The 27,500-nt window shown below is 50.2% G+C and overlaps 2 protein-coding genes across 2 annotated transcripts in view; one reads left to right on the top strand and one right to left on the bottom strand.

Annotated features, from left to right (window-relative positions):
* Nucleotides 1-14,359, top strand: part of raph1a (Ras association (RalGDS/AF-6) and pleckstrin homology domains 1a) — a 65,980-nt gene extending 51,621 nt beyond the window's left edge. Inside the window, 9 exon segments of the mRNA XM_083682220.1 lie at nt 2,774-2,895; nt 4,435-4,500; nt 4,731-4,874; nt 7,157-7,267; nt 9,036-9,134; nt 9,490-9,610; nt 9,940-10,073; nt 11,996-13,728; nt 13,730-14,359. Coding sequence (XP_083538346.1) covers nt 2,774-2,895; nt 4,435-4,500; nt 4,731-4,874; nt 7,157-7,267; nt 9,036-9,134; nt 9,490-9,610; nt 9,940-10,073; nt 11,996-13,728; nt 13,730-14,213 — 3,014 coding nt within the window. The 3' untranslated portion in view covers nt 14,214-14,359.
* A 10,929-nt stretch (nt 14,360-25,288) lies between these two features.
* abi2a (abl-interactor 2a) overlaps nt 25,289-27,500 on the bottom strand; it is a 32,498-nt gene continuing 30,286 nt past the window's right edge. The window contains 3 exon segments of the mRNA XM_083681255.1: nt 25,289-25,613; nt 26,084-26,192; nt 26,194-26,258. Coding sequence (XP_083537381.1) covers nt 25,438-25,613; nt 26,084-26,192; nt 26,194-26,258 — 350 coding nt within the window. The 3' untranslated portion in view covers nt 25,289-25,437.

The raw sequence follows: 27,500 nt of genomic DNA on the forward strand, positions 1-27,500 counted from the left end.
GTGTTGTACTGTAAGAGTGTGTGTGTGTGTTGTACTGTAAGAGTGTGTGTGTGTGTGTGTGTGTGTTGTACTGTAAGAGGGGGAAGGGCAGTGGAAACCACATGAAATCGTCCTCAATGGCTTTTAGATTAGAACACAGGATGAAAAACGCCACAGGGGAGTTATTGGAAACCATCGACATTCTGCTGTAGAGATGGTGGCCATGGAAAGCCTACACACACACACACACACACACACACACACACACACTCTACCCCCTCCCTTTGCTTGCTGGTGCTGTGTCACACAATAGCAGGGTTAGGGTACGGCTTCTCTCAATGCTCACACACACACACACACACACAGGTCTATGTGGGTCCAGAGCGATCATGCGTGTGACCTAACCTACATCTCCAGGGCCTTCCGCTGGCTGTCAGCAGCTTTGCACGGTCCGGTTATAAAAGAGAGAAGGAGAAGAGAAAGAAGGAGGGAGGGAGGGAGAGAGAGAAAGAGAGAGAGAAAGGGGGTGAAAGCCATTGGGCTAAAGCAGCCCTGTAGATCTCTATTCATTGACCCACTGCCATACAAACAGTCCTGTCCTCACAAAGGCCTGCTGCTGCTGCGGTGCTGCTGAGCCAGATGTGTGTCTGGTGGTTAGCCCTGAGCAGAGCCAGGCCGGCTGGCACCACACGTGTCTTCTGACCCCTGGTGTCCTTCAGAGGGCGCTGAGATGGACCTCCCCGTCCTGGCGCTGCAGGGGAGAGTGGGTGAGTGGAGGTCTTCAATGTCAGAGAGAGAGAGTATGGTGCTGTTTTTCCAAATGGTCAACATTCAGGAGCGCCAAGGGTGACTTTATTCACCAGAAACGCGTCAATGATGATGCTTCATTTTGTAGTCATTTTGCGAGGGAAACATCACATAAAAACCGTGGCACTCTAGGTGGAGAGTGTTCCAGAACGCTTTGGCAGTTGGTGAGTTAAAGGCCCACACCAGCCAGTGTTGCTTCCTGGATTTCCTTGAATAAACTTCTCAAAGAACTGAAGCACAGAGTGGTGACGATAGTCATCCAGAGGCTTCTGGGAAATAACACCAGATCCAGCTAGGAGCAGCTCTCAGTAACATGTCGAAAGGTTGTTTGACTCAGTTGTAAACAAGCCGGTGAAGAGGGTTCAGAGGGAGATGTTTGACTTTACAAACAGGCTGGCCATGTCCCACTGAGAGGTCTGCTGTATGAAATATCATCCTGTAAGTCACGAAAGAAATGTGGCACGTGGGAAATGGTTTTAGGAGGAGTTGAAACAATAGAATGTATCACCAGAAATAAACGTACTCTGACCTAAATGGCACTTCTGACTTCAATCATTGTGCAATAACATGGTGCAGCACGAGGATATCAGCAAATGTCAGATGACTAATGTGGCCTTTTAATCTGTGTCCAGGAAACTGTCTGTATGTGTGTGGCTGCAGGAGAGAGGGTCGGGTATGGTGGTTTCACACACACACACACACACACACACACACACACACACACACACACACCAGCGTGTTTAAGGGGTGCTCCCTGGTCTCTCACACTGCCACACTTACAGTAATATGTATATTTAATCTCCTCCTAACAGATGTTATTTCCGCAGGCCTGTCAGTTTTAAAAACAAGCTCGCCACATATTATCTCTGTAGAACTCCTTCGCTTTCAAGCGTTTGGATTACCAGCGGGTCGCCAATCCGAACCGTCGGGATTCGCCTGAATGGGGGGGCGAATCGGTCGGCCTGTGGTCAGATTACGTCCTCTTCCACAGCATCACTGTTCAGATGGAGTTAGGAGGGTGTCAGTGTGGGATTATACGTCCTCTTCCATAGCGTCTCTGTTCAGATGGAGTTAGGAGTGTGTCCGTGTGGGATTATACGTCCTCTTCCACAGCATCTCTGTTCAGATGGAGTTAGGAGGGTGTCCGTGTGGGATTATACGTCCGCGTCAGGAGGAGAGGTGTAAAGGGATAGTTTTAATTCTGCAAATGTTTTAATCACCTAACGGCCTGATGTTGTAATCTCTACAGATTAGCGCTTTTTACTACTCCTCCCCCTCCCCCTCCCCCTCTCTCATTTCATAAAAGCAGTGGAAGCTGAAATGGAGGTATTAAATGTACCGTGGTGTAAGAGAGAGAGAGAGAGAGGAGCTGTCGTGGACAGTGGTAGTTCACCACAGAGGTCAACAGAGGTCATGCTCTGGTCATGTGATCCTCTCACCAGATCTCTGGTCATGTGATCCTCTCACCAGATCTCTGGTCATGTGATCCTCTCACCAGATCTCTGGTCATGTGATCCTCTCACCAGATCCGGGTCAGAATAGCCTCAGATTATTTTTTATCAAGCACTTAATGTGCGGTTGAGTTGGCTTGGCAATGGAACCGACTTAGAACAGTCCAGAAGCGTTCTGGACACCACAATCACACACACCTCACCGGGTCAGAGAACACTGAATACTATCTCAACCCAAGTCTGCCCTCCAGAATCCTCCTGTCATCTGGTCTCCACTCTGCCATCAGTCGCCACACCATCTTTTTAACGATATCCTGACGGTCGTTGTGAGACGTCCTCTCCTCTCCCGGCCTGACGGCGAGGTGTGTTTGGTGAAGGGCACCGTAGGAAGGAGACGCCCCTAAACCCTGATCTCCTGTCAGTTCTGTGTTTTGTCCCCTCAATGGTCCATGTTGTTTTTTTGGTGGGGACGCTGATCCTAGATCTGTGCCCAGGGGGGCAGTGTTTAATCTGGACTTTTTCTCTCCTTCCCCCAGAGAGGATCTTTGAGGACCATGAGAACCTGGTGGAGAACCTGCTCAACTGGACCCGGGACAGCCAGAACCGGCTGATGTTTATCGAACGTATCGAGAAGTACGCTCTCTTCAAGAACCCCCAGGTGAGCTGTTCCGCTACATTTGGATTCCCAGACCTAGATTAAGCATCATTCTACTCTGGGCTGGATTCCCAGACCTAGATTAAGCATCATTCTACTCTGGGCTGGATTCCCAGACCTAGATTAAGCATCATTCTAGTCTAAGAAGGTTCTTTATGGAGAGTGTGAAGTGAATTCCACAACCATAGTTGGTTCATTCAAAATGTGTGTGTGTGTGTGTGTGTTATTATCGAATTTACTACTAAAGCAGAAATGCACTGAGCTGCTGAAAAAATACAAAGTTGTGCCAAAAAAACAGATACAGTATTAACCCTATCAGATACACTGTTTATGTATGTCAGTAGGGACACACTTACAGGCTCTAGGCACACACACACACACCACACACACACGCACAGTGTCCTTGCTGGAAGTAGGTCAGTGTGGTGTAAATGATGAGAGTATGAATAATGAATTAGGTAGGAGAGGAGAGGTGTCTGTGTGTGTCTGTGTGTGTCTGTGTGTGTCTGTGTGTGTCTGTGTGTGTCTGTGTGTGTCTGTGTGTTTGTGTCGGTGGCCAGGAGCGTCTTCCCCTCCTGCTACAGATCCTCACATGTTACACCTCCACTGTGACTCTCCACTGCAGTGTGTGTTCAGTGTGTGTTCAGTGTGTGTTCAGTGACTTCACTGCAGTGCTGTTTAACAAGGTGGAGATTTGCTGATGTGACTGAATGTATTATTTTATGTCTGCCTTGAGGAAGCGCAGTGGATATTAATATTTTTTTTAATTTACTGTTCCTCTCATGGACTGTTCTCTCTCCTGACTGTTCTCTCTCCTGACTGTTCTCTCTCCTGACTGTTCTCTCTCCTGACTGTTCTCTCTCTTTACTGTTCTCTCTCTCTTTACTGTTCTCTCTCTTGACTGTTCTCTCTTTACTGTTCTCTCTCCTGACTGTTCTCTCTCTTTACTGTTCTCTCTCTCTTTACTGTTCTCTCTCTCTTTACTGTTCTCTCTCTTTACTGTTCTCTCTCTCTTTACTGTTCTCTCTCTTGACTGTTCTCTCTCTTCACTGTTCTCTCTCTTGACTGTTCTCTCTCTTGACTGTTCTCTCTCTTTACTGTTCTCTCTCTTTACTGTTCTCTCTCTTTACTGTTCTCTCTCTTGACTGTTCTCTCTCTTGACTGTTCTCTCTCTTGACTGTTCTCTCTCTTTACTGTTCTCTCTCTCTTTACTGTTCTCTCTCTTTACTGTTCTCTCTCTTCACTGTTCTCTCTCTTGACTGTTCTCTCTCTTGACTGTTCTCTCTCTTGACTGTTCTCTCTCTTGACTGTTCTCTCTCTTTACTGTTCTCTCTCTTTACTGTTCTCTCTCTTGACTGTTCTCTCTCTTGACTGTTCTCTCTCTTGACTGTTCTCTCTCTTTACTGTTCTCTCTCTTGACTGTTCTCTCTCTTGACTGTTCTCTCTCTTGACTGTTCTCTCTCTTGACTGTTCTCTCTCTTTACTGTTCTCTCTCTTTACTGTTCTCTCTCTTCACTGTTCTCTCTCTTTCTGGACCGGCAGAACTACTTGTTGGGGCGGAAGGAGACATGTGAGATGGCAGATAGGAACAAGGAAGCTCTTTTGGAGGTAAGATCCACTTGTTCAGGTCGTTGTATAAACATGTACTGTAAGTCAAAGTGTGTGTGTGTGTGTGTGTGTGAACTACATATGATGACGGTGTGTGTGAAATATAAGTTTCCAGTTTATTGTTACGTCTCATACACTAGTGCAGGGAGTAAAATTCTTGGGCTCGGTGAAATATGATGGCTGTGTGTGTGTGTGTGAACTACATATGATGGCTGTGTGTGTGTGTGTAGGAGTGTTTCTGCGGCAGCTCGGTGTCAGTCCCAGAGATGGAGGGAGTGCTCTGGCTGAAGGAGGACGGGAAGAAGTCATGGAAGAAGCGTTACTTCCTGCTCCGGGCCTCAGGGATCTACTACGTTCCCAAGGGCAAAGCCAAGGTTCGCTTCTGGAGCGTTCTGACCCACCCTCCGACCTCTCCATCTCTCTCTCCATCCCTCTCTCCATCCCTCTCTTCATCCCCCCCTCTCTCCATCCCTCCCTCTCTCCATCCCCCTCTCCATCCCTCTCTCCATCCCTCTCTTCATCCCCCCCTCTCTCCATCCCTCCCTCTCTTCATCCCCCTCTCCATCCCTCTCTCCATCCCTCTCTTCATCCCCCCCTCTCTCCATCCCTCCCTCTCTTCATCCCCCCCTCCATCTCTCTCTCTCCATCCCTCTCTCTCTATCCCCCCTCTCCATCCCCCCCTCCATCCCTCTCTCCATCCCTCTCTTCATCCCCCCCTCCATCCCTCTCTCTCTCCATCCCCCCCTCCATCCCTCTCTCTCTCCATCCCCCCCTCCATCCCTCTCTCTCTCCATCCCTCTCTCTACCCCTCTCTCTCCATCCCTCTCTTCATCCCCCCCTCTCTCCATCCCTCTCTCTCTCTCCATCCCTCTCTCTCTCTCCATCCCTCTCTCTCTCTCCATCCCTCTCTTCATCCCCCCCTCCATCTCTCTCTCTCCATCCCTCTCTCTCTATCCCCCCCCTCCGTCCCTCTCTCTCCATCCCCCCCTCCATCTCTCTCTCTCCATCCCTCTCTCTCTATCCCCCCCCTCCGTCCCTCTCTCTCCATCCCCCCCCTCCATCTCTCTCTCTCCATCCCCCCCTCCGTCCCTCTCTCCATCCCCCCCTCCGTCCCTCTCTCTCCATCCCCCCCCTCCGTCCCTCTCTCCATCCCCCCCTCCGTCCCTCTCTCTCACCCATTCACATGGTCTTAGGTGACTGCAATGATCAATGTATTGTAGTTTCGGATATCAGTACACACACACACACACACACACACACACACACACACACACACACACACACAGCTAATGAGGGTAAAGCCAGGCTACTCTCACAGCAGAGTACAGTACAGCGTGGGATTAAACACACAACCACACACAACCACACACAACCACACACTAACACACACTAACACACACAACCACACACAACCACACAACCACACACACACACAGCCACACACTAACATTGGTGCACTGGCACACATACAACAGATCAGCTGTACGCCACACACACACACACACACACACACACACACACACACACACACACACACACACATTATGTTTTCTTGCTTTTATGATTTTTTTCACTCACACAGGTCACTGTAGGTCATGTGATCTGGGGTGGAAGGAGCCACATTATCTACCTAGTTATCCAACACACACGCTCCAAATGTAACACACACACGCACACTCACACACTCACACACGCACACACACACACACACACACACACACAGTCCCTCTGGCATTCTGTCCTCACTGAACCTCTGACAGCCGCATTCCAGAGAGGAGGAGCGGGTCATCCTGGTGTAGCCCCCCATCCTGGTCTAGCCCCCCCATCCTGGTCTAGCCCCCCCATCCTGGTCTAGCCCCCCCATCCTGGTCTAGCCCCCTGTCCTGGTGTAGCCCCCCCATCCTGGTGTAGCCCCCCCATCCTGGTGTAGCCCCCCCATCCTGGTCTAGCCCCCCCATCCTGGCGTAGCCCCCCATCCTGGCGTAGCCCCCCATCCTGGTGTAGCCCCCCATCCTGGTGTAGCCCCCCCATCCTGGTCTAGCCCCCCCATCCTCGCCCCTGGTATTTCCTGTTTATGGATGGTGGTCTGTTAGGGTCAGAAGCATCGTCAGACGCCAGCTGACTGTCCTGTTCCTCTCTCAGGGGTCATTACCCCCCGGACCACCACTAGCTCTCTGGGAGGAGGGGAGACATTGTTACTGCAGCCTGTAGCTTCACCACACACACACACACACACACACACATGCATGCACATACACACACGCCTTATAGGAGTATTGGCGTTCTAGGGGTATTGACCTCCTCCTCTACCAGGGTGTGTGTGTGTGTGTGTGTGTGTGTCTCGGTGGTCTCGTGTTACAATGCAGGGGTCTGACTTCACGCTTCATCTAGCTGTCATCTCATCCCCTCCACTCACACTCCTGTAGAGCACCACCTAGTGGATGCTGCAGGGAAATGCAAGCTATGGCACGCACACACACACACGCACACACACACACGCACACACACGCACACACACACACACACACACACACACACACACACACACACGCGCACACACACACACACACACACACACACACACACGCACACATGTAACCCACTGTGATAAATGTGTCGTGCTGGTAAGGAGTGTGTCCCTCTGGCTCTGTGGCAGGCTTCCAGGGACCTGGTGTGCTTCCTGCAGCTGGACCATGTTAACGTTTACTACGGCCAGGACTACCGCTGCAAGTACAAGGCCCCCACAGACTACTGTCTGGCCCTGAAGGTGAGGATGACACCACACACACACACACACACACACACACACACACACACACACCAACACCTCCATGTCTCACCCCCAGGTGACGTTTTCCTCGTTGAGACACACAAGCACTCAGACTAAAACAGGATGACTCTGCATCACCGTCACTATTCAGGTTTACATGTAGTTTTTTTTACCAAAAATCAGGGGTAGTTATTTATGGGTTGTTGTAGGTGTGTGTGTGTGTGTTATGGAGGTACAGTAGGTGTGTGTGTTATTGTTATGGAGGTACAGTAGGTGTGTGTGTGTGTGTTATGGAGGTACAGTAGGTGTGTGTGTTATTGTTATGGAGGTACAGTAGGTGTGTGTGTGTGTGTTATGGAGGTACAGTAGGTGTGTGTGTTATTGTTATGGAGGTACAGTAGGTGTGTGTGTGTGTGTTATGGAGGTACAGTAGGTGTGTGTTATGGAGGTACAGTAGGTGTGTGTTATGGAGGTACAGTAGGTGTGTGTGTTATTGTTATGGAGGTACAGTAGGTGTGTGTGTGATTGTTATGGAGGTACAGTGTGTGTGTGTGTGTGATTGTTATGGAGGTACAGTGTGTGTGTGTGTGTGTGTGTTATTGTTATGGAGGTACAGTGTGTGTGTGTGTGTTATGGAGGTACAGTAGGTGTGTGTGTTATTGTTATGGAGGTACAGTAGGTGTGTGTGTGTTATTGTTATGGAGGTACAGTGTGTGTGTGTGTTATGGAGGTACAGTAGGTGTGTGTGTTATTGTTATGGAGGTACAGTAGGTGTGTGTGTTATGGAGGTACAGTAGGTGTGTGTGTGTGTTATTGTTATGGAGGTACAGTAGGTGTGTGTGTGTTATTGTTATGGAGGTACAGTAGGTGTGTGTTATGGAGGTACAGTGTTAAAGTGTTTGTTTTTTCTTGGTCTTCTTTCTTGGTCTTCTGAAGGACACTTCTGTCCTAGAAATACCTCAGTTGAGACTTGACTTCCTCAAAGAGAGATTTCTCTGTTTCCTTTTGAGACTTTTGGTCCAAAACTTCACCCAGATTACAAAACCAGACTGGAGTCTATAAAGAGGGGAAGAGGGGGAGGAGAGGGGGAGGAGAGGGGGAGAAGCTTCCGCTGGTGTGTTGTTTTGGATCAGTATAATTCCTGGAACCACGGTGGGTTTTAGGCCAAGCGAAGAGAAAAGGGAAAACAAATCTTGCGCAAGTCCGTAAGCGCTGAGAGATGGTTCTGATTTAGCCCGACTCTGCAGGCACAGCCAGGCTGCGTCCTTCAAAGCCCGGTCCGTTCTGAACTAAACGTTTCCCCATCAGTTTGCTCTGGAAAGCGACCCGCCATCCCCACGTCTGATACCTTGGCTGCTCTGCCATGGTGGACATGTGCCCATGTAATCCCTGATGGGAGCTCTGGGGCAGGAATTGGACACAGCCGAGGGATTGAGGTTAGAGGTAGATTACTTTAGTCTGCCTGGGGATACAGCATTATACAGTATCATGTCGCCCCCTAGTGGAACAGTGAGGAATGATCGCATCATATGGAAAAACGAACCAATGATCAGTGGTGTTGTCACTACTCTCATCTTCATGATTCACATGAGCCAGATGAAAGAATAACACACATGTAAATAATCTTTATTTTCAGTTCTACAAAGGAATAAACATGTCACAGGACTGGCATGTTTGTAAATGCTACATGTTTCCGATGACTTCCTGACATCTGACCGTCCAACCAGACAGACCCTGATGCTTGTGTTGCCTCTGTGTCCACCAGCACCCTCAGATCCAGAAGAAGTCCCAGTACATCAAGTACCTGTGTTGTGACGACGTCAGAACCCTCCACCAATGGACCAACGGGATCCGCATCGCCAAGGTAACGCCTCCGCTGCCTCTGCAATCATGTGACAGACGTGACCAGTATGTCATGTTCCATCACATCCAGCCGGAGTAATCTAGCTCCTCATTCAACAACACACACATCAACAATACAGTATCATTAATAATCATCCAATGACACAGCTGCAGTGTCTGGAGCAGCAGTCATTGATGGTCATTGATGGTAATTCATGGTAATTGACAGTAATTTACAGCAGTAACTCACGGGCTGTGTTTCAAAGTTGTGAAGAATGTTATTTGATACTTGGCCTGAATACCCTGTCTGACTCAGAACCTCTCGTCCTGTGTGTGTGTGTGTGTGCGTGTGTGCGTGCGTGTGTGTGTGCGTGTAGTACGGGAAGCAGCTGTACGTGAACTACCAGGAGGCCATGAAGCGTACAGAGGCAGCCTACGACTGGTCCTCTCTCTCCAGCTCCAGCATCAAGTCTGGATCCAGCTCCTCCAGCCTGCCAGGTGAGGGAGGGGGGGAGGGGGGGGAGGGGGAGGGAAGAGAGAGAGAGATGGGGAGAGAGGGGGAGAGGAGAGAGAGAGGGGGAGAGAGAGATGGGGAGAGAGAAAGAGAGGGAGGGAGAGGGGGAGAGGAGATCTATACCTCAATTAAACACAGAGCCTCTGATCAGGTCTTCAGGCTCAGAACAATGTAGTGTGGAGCATGTTTAACCTTTAACCTGTCTGTCTGTCTGTCTGTCTGTCTGTCTGTCTGTCTGTCTGTCTGTCTGTCTGTGTCTGTGTGTGTGTGTGTGTGTCTGTGTGTGTGTGTGTGTGTGTGTGTGTCCATCCAGAGTCCCAGTCCAACCACTCCAGCCAGTCAGACAGTGGGGTGTCTGAGACCACCTCTGGTCACGTCCGTTCTCAGAGCCAGGTCAGCTCCATCTTCTCTGAGGCCTGGAAGAGGGGGAACCAGGACGAACAAAAGGTAGGCCACACACACACACACACACACACACACACACACACACACACACACACACACACACACACACACACACACACACACACACACCAGACACACACACACACACACACACACCAGACACACACACACACACACCAGACACACACACACACACACCAGACACACACACACACACACACACACACACACACACCAGACACACACACACATTCTCACACTCATACACTCACACACACACACACACACACACACCAGTCCAATAACCTTGACCTGGTCTCCCTCACCTGTCTGTGTTTTGGCCCGTCTCTCTCTCCACTGTCCAGGGTGGGTCTGATTGGGTTCAGTCCATTTAGGGGATGAATAGTTTCAGTTGGTCCCTGGATGTGTCGTGGTGGAGCTGACGTCACCCAGTGATGTGATGTTACCAGCCAGCCACTGGGACTCTGTCCTGTCCATTAATACCCCATAGGACCAGTTTCCCAGACCCAGATTAATCCCACTCCTGGACTTGATGGTTCAGCGGAGGTTCTCTCAGTCCAGTTAAGCCTAGGATTAATCTGGGTCCGGCAAACGAGTCCTTTATTTCGTGTTGGATGTGGGAATCTTTTGAGACTTGCAAAAATGTCGGGAATTTCCAAATTAAATGGTTACAGTGATGACGGTCATCTCGCGGTCTATCCCAGAGGTAACCGTGGCGTTGTCTGACTGTTCCCATCTCTGTCCTCTCCACCTCTCCCCTCCTCCTCCTCTTCCTCCTCCTCCTCCTCCTCCTCTCCCCCTCTACACCCATCTACCCAGGAGTCCAAGGTTAAAGGTCGTAAAGCCATGCCCTTGTGCACTGGTGGGAACTGAGGTTAGGTTAACACCACACAGAACTAACCTAACAGCCTGCTCACGGGTCAGCTGTGGTGGGCACTTGGTGGTTCATGTGTGGTCAGTGTGTGGTCAGTGGGGTGTGACAGACTGTCTAATTGCACTGGTGTGTTAATCTCGTGTTCTCCCCTCCCTGTGTGTGGTTACCTGTGTGTGGTTACCTGTGTGGTTAACCCAGTGTGCTTCTGTATCCTGTTCTGGATGTGACATCAGAGTGGGTTTGGTAAAGTTGTAATGGAAGTCAGGTTCTACTGCCAAAGGAGATTGAGGAGGATATAGTTATAGATATAGGAGGATATAGATATAGGAGGATATAGATATAGGAGGATATAGATATAGGAGGATACTATTCATGATTATTAATACGTCTCATAATTGTTATTCAATTTCTATGTTATCAGTGGAAATTGAATAACATGTCTCATTCTACCAAGATGGATGGAGGGAGGGAGGGAGGGAGGGAGGGAGGGATCCACTGTAATAAATGTAATAATCCACTTAACTGGATGTTCCTAATATAGTAATAGTAGTATAGTAATGGTAGTATAGTAATAGTAGTATAGTAATGGTAGTATAGTAATGGTATTATAGTAATGGTAGTATAGTAATGGTATTTTAGCCTCTGTAGGGTCAGTATTGGAACCCCTGTCTGAATGGTGGTGGTAAGTGTCATGGCAGTGTGTCAGTAAGATCAGCCAGTTGGATCACCGTTGAGGCCCTGGGTGAAACCATTCAGAGGAGGGCAGGGGAGCACGGTGTGGAGTCAAGACTTGTGTCATGGTGTGGAGGGTCCAGTCCCCCCCCACCCCACCCCCTGGGTTGAGCATTGCCCCCCCCACCCCCCCCCCCTCCTGTCTTGTGCATTTTGTGCATTTTGCTGAAAGGCTTCTCTGCTAATGAAGCTTTAACATGTCCCTGAACTGTATGCAGTGTAGCAGCCCTTAACATCGCTGATGTGGAGTTTATATTATTATTATTATTATTATTAATGTTATTATAAATGTTATGATGATCTAACCAAGGCCCTATCTCTGTCTCTCTCTCTCCAGATGAGGGTGGAGCCTATCAGTAAGCCCTACCCCCTCCAGCTGCCCCCCCTGCCCCTGGCCCAGGCCAGCCCCCCCTCCCGGAGCAGCTACACCAGCCTCTCCCCAGAGTCCTCCCCCTCTCCCCCGGACCCCCCTCCCCCGCCTCCCCCCCCTCCCCCGCTCCCCAACCCCACCCACCAGCCGGCCCCGCCCACCATGTACGTCAAGTACAGCACCCTGGCCCGCCTCCAGAGCGGAGGCTCCTCCTACCAGACCGCCAATCATTACCAAGCCCCGCCCTCTCCCCCGGCCCCGCCCCTGCAGTCGGTGAAGCCCCACTACAACTACAACACCCTCCCCTCCCTCCCCCTGGCCTCCTCCCCCAGCCCGCCCCCCCCTCCACCCCCGCCCCCCCTCTCCGTGCCCCAGCCAGGGTCAGCCATGGCCGTGCTGAAGTTGGGTCCACCCAGCCCCAACCCGGCCCCGCCCCACTTCATCCCCCCTCCGCCCCCCCAGCATGACCAGCTGCCCCCGCCCCCCCTCCATCTGCAGACCAATGGCATCTTGCCCCCGCCCCCTCTCCCCGAGCAAGTCCAATCGTACGAGGCCCTCAGCAACACTGGGCTCCAGCAGTTCCTGTCCCAGAAGTTCCCCCACATGGCCTACGACTTCGCCCCCTCCCTGGAGGACGAGTCTCCCCCTCCTCCCCCCCCTCCCCCCGCCATGTCTCCTCCCCCTACACCCTACCAGCTGGCCACCTCCCCCACCCTGCCTCCCCCTGCCCCCCCCAAGACCTTCACCGGGGGCTTCCCCCCCCAAACCGCCCCCAAACCCTCGGGCCCGGGGCTCCCCTTATCCCCTGTCTCCCCGCCCCCTCTCTCTCTGGCTCCAATGAAAAAGCAGCAGAGCTTTTCCACCGGCCATTCGCCCAATCAGCCGCCTCCCACGATGCCCAAACAGCACAGCTTCTCCTCCAAAACCCTCCCCCTGTCCGCCCCCATCTCCCCCACCCCCTCCCTGGTCAAACAGCTGGTCAACCAGTTCCCCGGGGCCTCCCTCACCCCCTCCAGTTCGTTGGACGGGTCCAAGTTCCTGCCCCCCCAGTCTCCTCCAGCCGTCAAGGCTAAACCAAAATGGCAGCCAGGGGGGCAGATCCCGCCCGAGTCCCCAGAGTTCCCCCCGCCTCCACCAGACCTGGACTTCCCCCCTCCCCCTCAGTCCGACCCCACTCCCCCTCCTCCCCCCTCCTCTTCTAAAATGAGCTCTCCCATCAAGAAGTCCCCCTCATCTTCCTCCACCTCCTCCACGGGCTCCGGCGGCTGGGGGAAGCGGGGTCCGCCCCCGGCCCCCCAGCGCAACTCCAGCATCAAGTCCAGCTCCTCGGGAGACTACCAGGAGGAGCGGCCCAAGAAGGTGGAGAGCCTGGTCAGCATGTTCGCCCAGCCGGGACTCTCCTCCTCTTGTGGCTCCTCCCCGGCCTCCTCCTCCGGCTCCCCCTCCAAGGAGGCCTCCGCAGCCCCCCCCGCACCCCCCAAGCCAGGCAAGCTGAACCTGGCCAACCTGCCCCTGGCCCTGCAGGGCCTCCAGACCGGCCAGCACCGCCAGCCCAGCGGGGACTTCCCCTCCCCCCCGCCGCCCGACTGCGACTACTTCCCCCCTCCCCCGCCCGACTCGGAGCTCCTCCCCCCGCCCCCGCCGCCATCCGAGCTGCACCCGGGGGCGCCCAGGGTGGCGGTGGTGAACCCCCAGCCCCAGCAGCAGCACGCCCCCCCCCCCCGCGGTCACGCCCTCGTCCACGTGGAAGAGCGCCTCGCTGAAGAAGACCTCGCTGCCCCACACGCTGCACAGACGGAGCCACACGGTGCCGGACCCCCTGCCCCTCTCCCCCCCTCCCCCGGCCTCCTACAGCTCCCAGATGCCCCCCACCTCCCCCAAGGGGGCCAACCTGGCCCTGCAGCCCAACTTCCTGGAGGACCTGAACCGGACTCTGAAGAGGAAGTCCATCTCACGCCACGGCTCGCTCACTTCCTCCCGCATCTCCGCCAAGCTGGAGCCTGTGATGACCATGGACGATATGGCGCTGCCCCCCCCGCCCCCCGAGCTGCTGCTGGACCAGCACCGGCACAGCGGCGGGGGGGGCTACAGCGCCAACATCTCAGGCTATGCAACGTTACGGCGGGGGCCACCGCCACAGCCCCCCAAACGGGACCAGAGCACCAAGCTGACGGGGGAGTGGTAGCTAGGGCCGGGCTGACAGACTGTGGACCAATTAGGTCTCTGCCCCCCCTAGAGCCCCCCCCCAAGCCCTCCCCCAGGAACTTTAATCCCACCTCTCCAGCCAGACTCCACCACAGGACTGACTGCGCTCGGTCCTCTTCCCCTTGTATTCCCAGATTATTATTCTGACATTCCTGTCATAGAAAAGAGCCCAGACACCGTATCCAGCTTTCCCACCCATTCCTGCTGCTTGCATTGAAAATATTAAGAAAACATAAACGACAAGAATTTTGCTGCAATATACTGGTACTGCATGGAGCCCCTGTATGGACGTTAATGGTGTTACGTTAGCTAACGGTTTGGGGTGTGTGTGTGGGGGGGGGTGGGGGTGGGGAGGGGATGTATAGAAAATGTATGTGGACATTTGGGGGTGGGGTGGGAGGAGGGGGGGCGGGCGGGGTTACTTTTACTTTTGTGTTTTTATATAAGATTATTTAATACCTGAAAGATATTATTATTTTAAAGTTACGTTTTTAAAATCTTAGTGAGTGAAAATGAACCAGTGAGTAGAGAGGAGGGTTGGAGACGTGGGTGTAGGACGCGGGACAGACGGACGCGGGCTAACAGGCCTCAGGGGCTAACAGGCCTCAGGGGCTAACAGGATAACAGGCCTCAGGGGCTCAGGCCTCAGAGGCTAACAGGCCTCAGGGGCTAACAGGATAACAGGCCTCAGGGGCTCAGGCCTCAGAGGCTAACAGGATAACAGGCCTCAGGGGCTAACAGGTCTCATGGCTAACAGGCTAACAGGATAACAGGCCTCAGGGGCTAACAGATCTCATGGCTAGCAGGCTAACAGGTCTCATGGCTAACAGATCTCATGGCTAACAGGCCTCTCTGTGTCCGTCTGTCCGTCCGTCTGTGGAGTGTACAGATGCATCGTGTTGTTTAATTCTAAATGAAGATTTTTTTTACTTTTTTTTTTTTGCAAATTGCACCAAAACAGTTGAAAACCTGCAGCAGACTATTACTGTACTGTGCAACTGGAAGGTGGTTAGCTGACCTGGTCACGGGACACCTCTGATTGGCTCCCAGACCCGGGGTGTTTCAGAGCGTTCAGAGATGTGTTGAACAGGTGTGAGTGTCATATAGAAGTCATGTCAGATCTATACGCTGCATTTCTCTCTGCGGTGTCGTGAATGTTTCACCCCTGTAGAGAAGAACAGGTGCAGGATGAAGGTCCACCTCTGTGATTGGCTGTTACGTTGGGGGTGGAACTTAACCCACTCTTCTGATTGGTCACGTTGTCGGTCCGTCTGTACATACAGCTGCTGCGCCTGGCTTTACCGCTCTCCTTTGGCCCCGCCCCCATTCAAAAAAGAGGTTGGCGGGGCGAGGAGGTCACATGACTGACTCGCGTGATGTCACTCGTATCCAGGGGCAGGCGGCCATTTAGCTTCCGGGGGGGTGGGACGGAGGGGGGGGGGCGGACGCTGTATCACATGAATGCCTTCTCTTTTACCGTACGTCTGAGGGTGGGGGGGATCTGGGGGCGTGGCCTCTGGTTTTTACATGAGTAGTTAAGTAGAAACGTAACAAAGCTGTAGCACGAAGACCACATCTGGCTGTGTGACGACAACTCCTTCCTCCGTGTATCTGTGTGTTGTTATGGTTGCGTCTGATTGGCCCCAACATTGGTCACCATTTAATCCCTGTACTGATAATCCACATTGCACTATTGTTGTCAGGACATGGATCGGCCGAGGCTGACGTGTGCTCCATGCGTTTACTCATTACAGCAGCACCTCTGCCTTCCTCCACACCGTTACCCAGAAGGCTTTGTGTCAGCAGCTTCTCTCTGCTATTTCATCATTTCAGGTCTTCAAGTCATTTCAGGACAAAGAAAACCCAGAGAAACTCAAAGCGTTGTGTCTGAGGCCAAAGGAGCTGTTTAAAGTCAGGAATATTCTTAGAGACTTTGTCGTAACGGGGAAATAAACCTACAATAAAAATGTGCAAATCATAAATGATTCTGAGTCTGTGTCTCTGTCTGGAGTTGTTCTATAGTTGTTCTATAGTTCCCTGTACAAGACTCCTTTCTTAGGATCTTGAGTCGCTGTGTGTGCAGTATTCTGTTTGTGTGTGTGCGCGCATTATTCTGTGTGTGTGTGTGTGTCTGTGCACGCGGTGTATTATTTTGTGTGTGTGCGTGCATTATTCCTTGTGTGTATCCGTTCAGATCCTAGAGTTCTAACCACTTAAAGCTGCACTCGCCTAAATGAACTGTGATTATAGGGGCGAGCGCCTTGATCTGAGAGGACATAAATCAAATGTGGGTGATTCAGTGCCTCCTGCTGGAGTGGAGTGCTGGCACCAGTAGAGGGCGTTATGCACCTGAAAGCCATTTAGAATCTATTGATCCACCTATTGGAAGACTGTGCGTTGATCCAGCTGGCTGATGCCTTCCTCATAGATATTCATGGATGATGTTTCAGCCTGGGGACCAGAGAGCTCCCCTCATTAAAACGGCCGACCTTTGATCCTTGTCGTTTGTCTGTGGTGTCGGTCATTGTTGTCCAGCAACTGCGACATTATTAGAAGACACGCAGCGATGACTCAGACATGTTTTATTAAGGACACCGCAGGTTACGAGAAAGCAATCAGCCAAAATCTGAGGTAGACAAAAATAGGATATTCTACATGAAGAAGAAAATCGGAGGTATACAGGAGGAGGCCTGATGCTGCATCAACAGCCTCACAGGATCCTTTAGGACTGGTTTGTTGTGAAGCACTTTGCGACATTTGTCGATGTAAAAAGTGCTATAGAAATACATTTGATATCAATCAACCAATGAGTGGACCACTCCCTCGTCCCCTCAAAGGGCCGTGGCCGTCTCTAGATGTGTCGTCTCTGTGGACATCTGCAGGAAGTCCCACCCTGGTTGGTTGCATGGCTGCATGGTTGCATGGTTGCATGGCTGCATGGCGCCTCTCATGCTGTCACTAATGCAGTGAATAGGAAAGCTAGCGTGTCTCTCCTCTCCTCTCCTCTCCTCTCCTCTGCTCTCTGGTTCAGATCAGTGCAGCCTGAGTGGGAGTCAGAGAGAGTGACCTAGATTCATGCTGACGGGGTCAGCTGACCACACAGAGGAGCTGCTATTGGCTCCTGTCTCATCTGGCAGACGGATGCAGGGCTCATCAGCATTCTGCTTCAATATCTCTAGAGCAGAAACATCTGAAATATCTCTGGAGCAGAAACACCTGGAAGGTCATCAGATCTCCACCTCTCTTCATTAAGGGCTCAGAGATGCCTTATACTACCTTTATATCAATGGTCATCTTCACTGGAGGACGTCTTAAAGTAGCCACGACGCAAACAAATGTAGATGTTTTATTTTGATAATGCATTCAATCCGTCCAGGTATTGTATTCTGGTGTAGAGTGTTCAGCTAAGCCAAGTGTTCAGCTGAGCCAATGAGAACCCGTCCAGGAATGTCTGTAGCCGAGATGCTTGGCATCACTTTGTTGTGTAGAGCGTGAAATGATTTGGGATTTAGGATTTAAAACAAGCTGTTCAATTTGCCGTGCCAGGGAACACTTCATCTGGAAGGTGAACCAACACTGAGTGTAGCTAAACACTGCCCCCCCCCCCCCCCCCCCCCCAAAAAAAAAACTGCTGTTTGATATGCTTACTCAACTAGAACTTCAATAAACTCTTTTATGCTGCGTTTGCTGTGTTTCATGGCAACGCAGCAGTCAGTGGTTGACTCCAGGCAGCCTGGCCAGTGTTGGTGTTGGTGTGGACGAGTGTGATGATGTATCAACACCCTCACAGCACGGATGAGGAGAGAGAAGGCTAACACAGCTAAACACACATTCCCCTGTTTCACTCGTTTAGGAGCTGAACCCTGTAATCCAGCCATCATTACATGAGGCTCTATATACATATACGTACATGTATGGATGGACATACTGCATTAGTTGAAGCATTCATGGTGAACCGTATAAAGCCATTTATTCAACAGACAGGCAAGGAGGTAAAGGACTTTCGCTACCGTCCTTCTGGCAGTAGAGATAAAGGATGGCTGTTAAATGTGTGCTGTGTTTAACAGGCTTGGATCTATCGGACCTGGGTTGACCCAGACCACGGGAGGTCGTTGTTCCTAGAGCAGGGGCACGTGCACAGCAGGGAACGTGCACTGTCCTCCTCTACTCCTCTGAGCTGCTGAAGGATCCTCTCCTCCCCCTCCCCCTCCCCCTCCTCCTCTGAGCTGCTGAAGGATCACCTCGTCGTTGGAGCCTCTGGAGGATGCTGTCCTCCTCTGAGCTGCTGGAGGAGCTGCCTAGACGCGGAGCTGCAGCTGCAGCTGCTGCCTTAATGCAGCTGAGAGACCGGAGCTCGGTGACGGACCCCAACACCACCCTCACATGGCTAGAGCAGGAAGCCTCAAGAGAGAGAGAGAAAGAGAGAGGGGGGGGGGGGGTGACTGGAGGGTTGCTGGCATCATATCTAAGATGCCTACCACCTTAGATATTAGGGGGGTGCAATAAATAACACATTTCAATCAATCTGACTGTGGGGCAAATAAAGCATTTAATATCCCTCCTTTTATCCTTTTTTAAAACCCTGATACCTGTGGTTACAGACGGGGACGAGGCAGTAACAGTACTGGTGGGTCAAATAGCGTTGTTATGGTGGTTCTCTTACCTCTACGAAGTCATGTCTGAAGCTGCACCTGTCCAGGAACTGCTCAAAGCCTTTAGGACACACCGTCTCCCTGATGTCAAAGTTCAGCTGTAGGTCGTACATGTTCCACCCCACCTGGGTGACCTAGAGAGGTGAGTAGTAACTGTCACGCTTCATTGGTGTTCCAATCATGTGAGTGTACCAGGGGAGGCTGGTGGAGGTAGTCATCGGAGGACGGGCTCATTGGAATGAATGGAATGAGGAATGGTATTAAATTGACGTTTGATACCGTTCCTCATTCCATGTCATGCATTACAATGAGCCCGTCCTCCGATTTCTACCTCCACCAGCCTCCCCTGGAATCTACCTGTACATTTCTGACCAGAGGTAATACAGTCACGGTGCTGTATCCAGAGTCTGTTTGAACATGTTACGTGCTTAATAGTGGATGTTGAAATGGCTCTGCAAAATACTTAGACAAACCACAAGATGGCGTCAGCGGGCAGATTCTAGAGAGAGTCTATTGGCAGAAAAATGTCGACTCAAAGGCATTTAAGTTACATTTACATGTTTGTATAAGTCTTACATTCACACTCAATTTGGATACCTACTGTAACTGCCTACTGGGTTGAAAATGAAAAGACCCAGTTTGTCTCTGACACACACAGTGGACCTACTGTAGCTCAGTGACTAGTCTGGTAAGAGACACATCAGAGACCAGACTCACCCCCTGTAGGGACGTGGAGGAGACCCTGTAGAGACTCAGCCCAATAGAGTTCTGGTTCACCTGATCTTGAGACACCCTGGTGGCCCATTCTGCCATGGGGCCGAAGTATCCTACCATATGAGACCCTGCAGGAACGTAGAGGACATGAGTACTGCAGCTCACCCTCAGTTATTGATTTAATACACACATTACACAACTGTGCCGAATGTAGTCGGCCACACAAGTTCAGTTGTGCTGAAAACATGCTCATACATCCTCGTACTCATTCAGGGGTAAACCTCTTCTACCAACAGAGAGCAGGTTTGTTGTACAGTACCAGTCAAAGGTTTGGACACACCTTCTCACCTGGTTTTTCTTTATTTTTTTTTAAATTATTTTCTACGTTGTAGATTAATATTGAAGACATCAAAACTATGAAGGAACACATATGGAATTATGTAGTAAACAGAAAAGTGTTAAACAAACCAGAATATGTTTTATATTTTAGATTCTTCAAAGTAGCCACCTTTTGCTTTGATAACAGCTTTGCACACTCTTGGCAAGGTGTGTCCAAACCTTTGACTGGTACTGTACTCTGTATATACATATATGTACGTCTGGTACTGTATATCTGTACGTACATCTGGTTCTGTATATATATATATATATATATATGTACGTCTGGTTCTGTACTCTACTGTATATATATATATGTATGTATCTTTCTATTTGAAACTGGCACAAAAAAAGATACCAGCAAATTCAACAGAATTACCAACAAATGAATGATGTTTAGTCTGATGAGTTGATTGATTAAAGTCGAGTTCTGTCAGGTTTAGAGATGGGGCGGTGTGTCACTCACCTGCTGCACACAGAGGCTGCAGGAGCAGCAACACGATCAGGCCCAATGAAGGCATCGCTGTCTGGATCCCTCTCCAGCTCTCTCCACTCACCTGTTCAAAACGAGGGAACTAAAAACAAACAGAAGTACCTCCTGATCTTATTGTTCAGCTGTGAGCTGTGAGCTCTGAGCTGTGAAGCTCTTCTTTATAGTGAAAGTGTTATTGAAAAAAATGACCCCTGGGCTTTCACTGTTGACAGACGTGCTCTGTCCTGTAAGTCGACTGGTTAACCACTCAGGTTGGTTGGTGCAGGTTGGCGTGTGGAATGAGATACGGCTACCCGAGGGCACCGTTGTGCAAAGTGTTTTTTCCCAATGTGTCTGAGGTACAGAACCAGACGTACATACATATCTACAGTACCAGTCAAAGGTTTGGACACACCTTGCCAAGAGTGTGCAAAGCTGTCATCAAAGCAAAAGGTGGCTACTTTGAAGAATCTAAAATATAAAACATATTCTGGTTTGTTTAACACTTTTTTGTTTACTACATAATTCCATATGTGTTCCTTGAAAAGATAAAGAAAAACCATTGAATGAGAAGGTATGTCCAAACTTTTGACTGGTACTGTAGTTAATAAATGTAAGTCTCTTTGGATAAAGGGGTCTGCTAAATGCCATAAATGTAAATGTAATAATTCTGTTGTATCTAATATAATTGGCAGTTTTTCTCGATTGCTTGGGCCCATTTCTTGAAACAGTATTCAACTTTTCAGAACAGTTGACACGTTTGCCTTTGTTTACAAAACATAGAATAGCAAATCAGCGCATCAAAACTCTATTCTTTATCATCTAATGACAAGTTCAATATGTCATAACTGTCATAATGACACCAAACAGTAACTATAACCGTCAATATGCTAAATATATAACTTTCATTTGAAAAGAAAGGTGAAAAACAGTAAGAATTTCACTGTCGTTGTGTTATAGTTGATGGTAGTTCTGCTCCTGTTACAGAGAATATGATTGCTTATTATAAATATAAATCAAATTCATCTAAAATATTCAGAATCAAGCAGGTAGTTACACAACTAAAATTGCATTACTGTGGAACACAGAACGTGCCAAGAAAAACATTTACATGAATCTATTCTCTCCTGTCTGCCAAGGTCAGGGTTAGTGGCTGGCCACATGTTGTTACTGATGGTCTACAGTATTTTAACTGTGATTACAGACTGATTGTTAGCTGAACTGTTGAGCAATGAGAGTCCGATGTCTGGGGTACAGATTGACTCATTGGAGCTCCCCTCCATGCTGCCATGTGACCATGTGCCCTACTGTGTGTATACATGCATTTATGTTGTGTTTTGTTTTTATATGATGTATAGTGTGTTGAGACCTCGGTGAGAATGCACTTTAAAACAAAATCAACTTGAGTTGTGTTAACTGTTGTGCAACAAAGTGCCTACCATTTGCACTGTGTGTGAAAGCAATGAGACATGGCTGTTTAACTGAAAATGTTACTGTTGTGCTCATGTATGTTATTGCAAAATCTCTGAGGAATGTTTCCAGCACCTTGTTGAATCTATGCCACAAAGAATTAAGGCAGTTCTGAAGGCACAAGGGGGTCCAACCCGGTACTAGCAAGGTGTACCTAATAAAGTGGCCGGTGAGTGTATGTTATTGCTGTGAGATTCAGTTCCATAGAAATGAGCAATTGAGAAAAACTGTCAAATGAGGTCACCAACCATTTGAGATCAGGTGACTTTACAGTGATGCCAAAAGGCATCAGATGTCCCTGAAGTCTTTCAAGTGCAATGATTGAAAAGTCAAATCCAATTTCTGTTTGAACTAGTTGTGTGTGATATGCAGTCTTCTCCCTCCCGAGAGGAAGCAACCAAAAGGAAGAAAGTCTAAGCTGTGTTTAACTCTTCATCTCAGCCTAAACCCTGTACAGCCCTTGAGCCTCTCTCTGTCTGAGATGTGTGCTTCTCCAAAACAAACATTAGTTTAGTCCTTCTGCGCCTAGCCTCCCCTCCCTGCTGCAGGGAGCGGCCCAGGCCCCAGGCCCCAGGCCCCAGGCCGTCTCCTTCTGGCTTCACAGCCATCTGGAGTTGCAGCTGAACTAGAGCTGAGTTATGTAACTCCCAGGAAGAAAACTGCTTCAAGAAAAACATTTTGTAATTTTTTTTTAAATGAAGAAATGATCAGACGCACTCAGTTCAGTTTCAATACTCTCTTTTTTATTGTACGTTATGTCTACGGTTGTTCCTGTGCCCATTACTGGTTTGATCATTATCCTTCCACTGAGGATCTGAGGGCCTGTGTAAAGGGATAGTTCACACAAAATACACATACTTTTTTTTCCTGCTTACCTCGGCTACGCATATTTAAGTTATTATGCGATGTTACCACAACCTCTGGCTAACATTAGCTTCCTAGGACCAAACATTAATGGAAGTCAATGGAGCGCACGCGTAGCGAACATGCCCTCAAATTAACTTAATAACAAAAGGTAACTTAAAACTAGTGATCAATCAATAACGGCCGAGGGGAGGAGAAAAAATATGATGGCCTGTATTTTGGGTGAAGTTCCCCTTTAACATGTCTGTATAGTATCGGCTGGGCAGGAGAGGCGATGCCCCCCCTGGTGGACAGCTCCGGGATGGCGCTCTGGTAGCGCTGTTGGGATCAGTGGGTGCAGAACCACAGACAAAACCACATGCAACAGCCACAACAAACAGTCACAACAAAACAGTCCCACTCTCAAGAAAAACATGTTTTTGACACACATCAACATTGCACCTTCACAGCCCCACCTGACCTCAAATATGGAAATATATATCTACATTTTTGAATATAGTCTTTGTGCATAACATAACACTTGTTGAGTCGGATTCCTGCAAGTCGCCCAAAACTAGATCGTCGTACGGAGAGTTAGCGTGTTGCTCTGCTGGATCACCTTCCTCCAACATGCACCACTTATTGTCCTTCAGACTCTGAGAAACACGGGACAGTTTGTTAGCATAGCATGTTCCTCCTCACAGGTAGCCTTTCTACAGACACGGTGTGCTTTCAGTAATGAACAAATACAAAATGAAGCATTTCAGGACATCACATTCTACCAGGTGTTATTGCATACACAGGGAGAAGTGGACTTTCTGTTTTATTGCTGTAGTGGCCAAATATCAAAACACTACCTGCAATACAGAATAAGACATACAGTTACATACATACCATGTTTCAGTTCAGTAAGCCATCGACTACGTAAGATACCATAGCCTCTGTCTCTCTCGTTCCCTCTGAATATTGTGAAACACAATTCATGCCCAAAATCACGGCAGTCAATAAAGTCATGAGGGAATCTGTCAACATCTGGTGGAACAAAAGTATCGGTGATCTGGTCTGATCAGTATTGTAAAGTATTACACACACACACACTCCCACACACATTTATACAACATTACCATATGGCACAAAATATCCAATACCTTCTGAGCATCGGAGAGGAGATTCATGTTTAGGATGTTTTCTGATGAAGGATTTTACAACCAGTTGAACCACTGAGAAAAAACAACCAAATCTGCTGGATGGATCAAAGTCACAGCAAGGTGGTGAAATGTCAAAACGCAAAAATGTGAAAATCTTTTTATTAAGCATGCAGTCTATGAAGCACTAGATAAACAAACATATCAAAAGTCTGCGGGGCAATTTGGTTAGACCCACTAACACACAATATCTGGAGCCATCAAAAAAAAAAAGGAAAAAAAAAAAAAGAAGAAAAAAAAAAAGATATACTTAAAAATGTACAAGAAGTCAGATTAACTTTCACAACATACTAGTGCAGATCCCTCTGTAGGGTCGCCCCGGCCCCCCCGCTGAGACACAGGGAGGGCTGTTTCTGAGATGTAGGGTATTCACACCATACGTCTCATAAAGGCCAGAAAATGCCGATGGGGTTTAAGAGTTTAACGTATTTCCTGTCTCCCCTGCGCTCTGACAAGCTGGCAGCTGGAGGCTGGTCGATGCGAGCCTTCAGACGGCGCCGAGACGTCTACTGACGGGACTCCGGGCTCCGCGAGCCGAAGGTCCCGCAGAGAGAACGCTGTTAAAATCAACCTGCCAACATCAAGAGACTAAAAAAAAAAAAAAGTATTTTCCGTCAAAGTTACTGGAGACGGGAGAGTCCCTGTTAGAGAGAGGGAGAGACCCTGTTAGAGAGAGACCCTGCTAGAGAGAGACCCTGCTAGAGAGAGACCCTGTTAGAGAGAGAGAGACCCTGCTAGAGAGAGACCCTGCTAGAGAGACCCTGCTAGAGGGAGACCCTGCTAGAGGGAGACCCTGCTAGAGAGAGACCCTGCTAGAGGGAGACCCTGCTAGAGAGAGACCCTGTTAGAGAGAGACCCTGCTAGAGAGAGACCCTGCTAGAGAGAGACCCTGCTAGAGAGAGGGAAGGTGGGGGTTGTTTAATGGTCTTTTCATAGCAGACCGGGTCTCTCCTTCCCTCGCCGTTGGAGGACCGACCCGCCTCAGGAAGCCTGCGACGCTCCGCTCCGACGACGAGCCTAAAATAAAGGGCTAAGGGAAAACTAAAAGCGTAACCGTGGCGACCGCTGTGGATGATCGAGGGGGATCTGGCCGGCCGTAACACTTTGAAAACGGCAAAGTTGAAAACACAGGAAAATACAGTGGGTTTCTGATTTCCTCTACTACAGCTGCTGTCCTTCATGTCGGTGTCACTGATTGGTTGTTATTGTTTGTGTTATGTTGTTGAGTTCTGGAACCTTGGATCTGTGCCTCGTCCTGCTGCGGGTCACAGGTCATCATAAACCTCAAAGTCTACTTTCTCCACTCCCTCTCCGAGTCATCCTCCAGTTCTCCTCCTCCTCCCCACCCCTCCCCAGAGACACACACACACGCGTGTTAGTCTGCACACACACACACACACACACACACATCACGTGTGTACGGGTACAGTCACCGCGCTGTGATAGGCAGGCAGCGGTGGAGGCGGGGCTTCACTCAGCGTAGTGCATGATGGACTCAACGTAGTTGCCGGGGAACAGGCCGGTGGTCCCGCCCATGCAGCCTTCGAACCAGCCGTCGTCGTTCTTCTTGATGACGTAGATGATGGCGCCCTCCTGGAACGACAGCTCGTCCTCCTTGTCCCGCGCGTAGTCGTAGATCGCCACCACTGGGGGGAGGAGTCAACGCATCGTTATGATCTGAGAGACTGTGTGTGTGTGTGTTCTATCTAATGAGCATACATACAGTGTGGTGTGTGTATATATGTTATATACTCCTGGGTTTCTACTGGGTGGATGAAAAGGCAGAGAGAGAGAGAGACAGAGAGTAAGAGAGAGAGAGAGTAAGAGAGAGAGAGAGAGAGAGAGAGAGAGAGAGAGTAAGAGAGAGAGAGAGAGAGAGAGAGAGACAGAGAGTAAGAGAGAGAGAGAGTGAGAGAGAGAGAGAGAGAGAGAGACAGAGACAGAGACAGAGAGTAAGAGAGAGAGAGAGAGAGAGAGAGAGACAGAGAGTAAGAGAGAGAGAGAGAGAGAGAGAGACAGAGAGTAAGAGAGAGAGAGAGAGAGAGAGAGAGACAGAGACAGAGACAGAGAGAGAGAGAGAGAGAGGGCAGATGAGAGGCCAGGAGGGGAGGTGGACCTTTCTCCAGGTAGGTGCGGGGGGCCCAGGGGGGGTCCTCCTCGGCGTAGGGGTCGCTGTACTCCACCACGGCTGACTCCTCCTCCTCATAGTCCTCTGGCGGGGGGGGGCGGGGGCTGGGACTCTTCAAACACAGGCTCCTCGCTGGGGGGCGGCGGAGGGGGGGCGTCTGAGACTGGAGCAGAAGACAGGGGGGTTAGTACACACCCTAACCAACACACAGAAACACACACATACTACATTCACACACACACACACACAGAAACACATGCGCACACACACGTAGGACCATGCACTGTCAGCATCTGAAGTCTGGGAGGGTCATGCAGCATTGGGATCCATGCTGAAGGAAGGAGGGAGAAGAGCACTGGGGACTGAGCTCACACACACACACACACACACACACACACACACACACACACACACAGGTACAGAGCTCATTGTGGTCCTGTGTGGCTCTGTTGGTAGAGCATGGTTTGGTGGGTTTGATTCCCGGTGGGACCATACATACTGTAAATGTATGAACCTGTATGCACCAGAAATAAAGAGCATGTGGAAGGCAGCAGGTTAGGGTTAGGGTTAGGGTGAGGGTGAGCAGGGAGGCCGGGGGGAAGCAGGTGAGGTGCTCAGGGCAGTCCAGAAGGGGGCGCTGTGAGGAGGGGGGGGGGTGGGAGCTGAAAGCCACTTACTGGTCTCCTGAACCCGCGCCACGAACCCCATCAGAGGAAGCTGGGGGGTGACCTGCAGGATGGAGGGGGGAGGAGGGGGGCCCACAGAGCCTGCTCCCCCCCCCCCCCCCCACACACACACACACACAGGCAGGGGAGAGGAGAGGGGGAGGGGGGGGGGGCAATGAATGAGAGATAGAATGGAGGTCGAAGGAGAGGGGGAGGTTGGAGAGGGGGGGGGGGGGGGAGAGGAGGGAGGGGAGGTGAGAGAGGGGAGAGGAGAGGGAGGTGAGAGAGGAGAGGAGAGGAGAGGAGAGGGAGGGGGAGGTGGGAAAAGTAGGACAGGGACAGGGATGAAAGATGGTGTGTGTGTGTGTGTTGATAAGGCCATGTAGAAGAAGACAAGATGAGAAATGGTTTCAGGAGGAGAATGACCCAGAGATAGAGAGAGAGGGGGGGAGAGAGAGAGAGGGGGGGGGGGGAGAGAGAGGGGGGGGGGGGAGAGAGAGAGAGGGGAGAGAGGGGGGGGAGAGAGAGAGAGAGAGAGAGAGAGACAGACAGAGAGAGAGACAAGTTAGTTTAGTGTGGCAGACAGACACTGTGAGAAACACCCAGCAAAGCAGAAGTGATGGACTGCAGGGTGACCCCTGGTTGGAGAGGTGACCCCTGGGTGACCCCTGGTTAGTGAGGGGAGGCTTGTCCCAGGCAGGGGGGCTAGATTAGACTAGATTAGACTAGACTAGACCAGA

This window comes from Argentina silus, assembly GCF_951799395.1.
Source record: "Argentina silus genome assembly, chromosome: 12".
Lineage (NCBI taxonomy): Eukaryota > Metazoa > Chordata > Actinopteri > Argentiniformes > Argentinidae > Argentina > Argentina silus.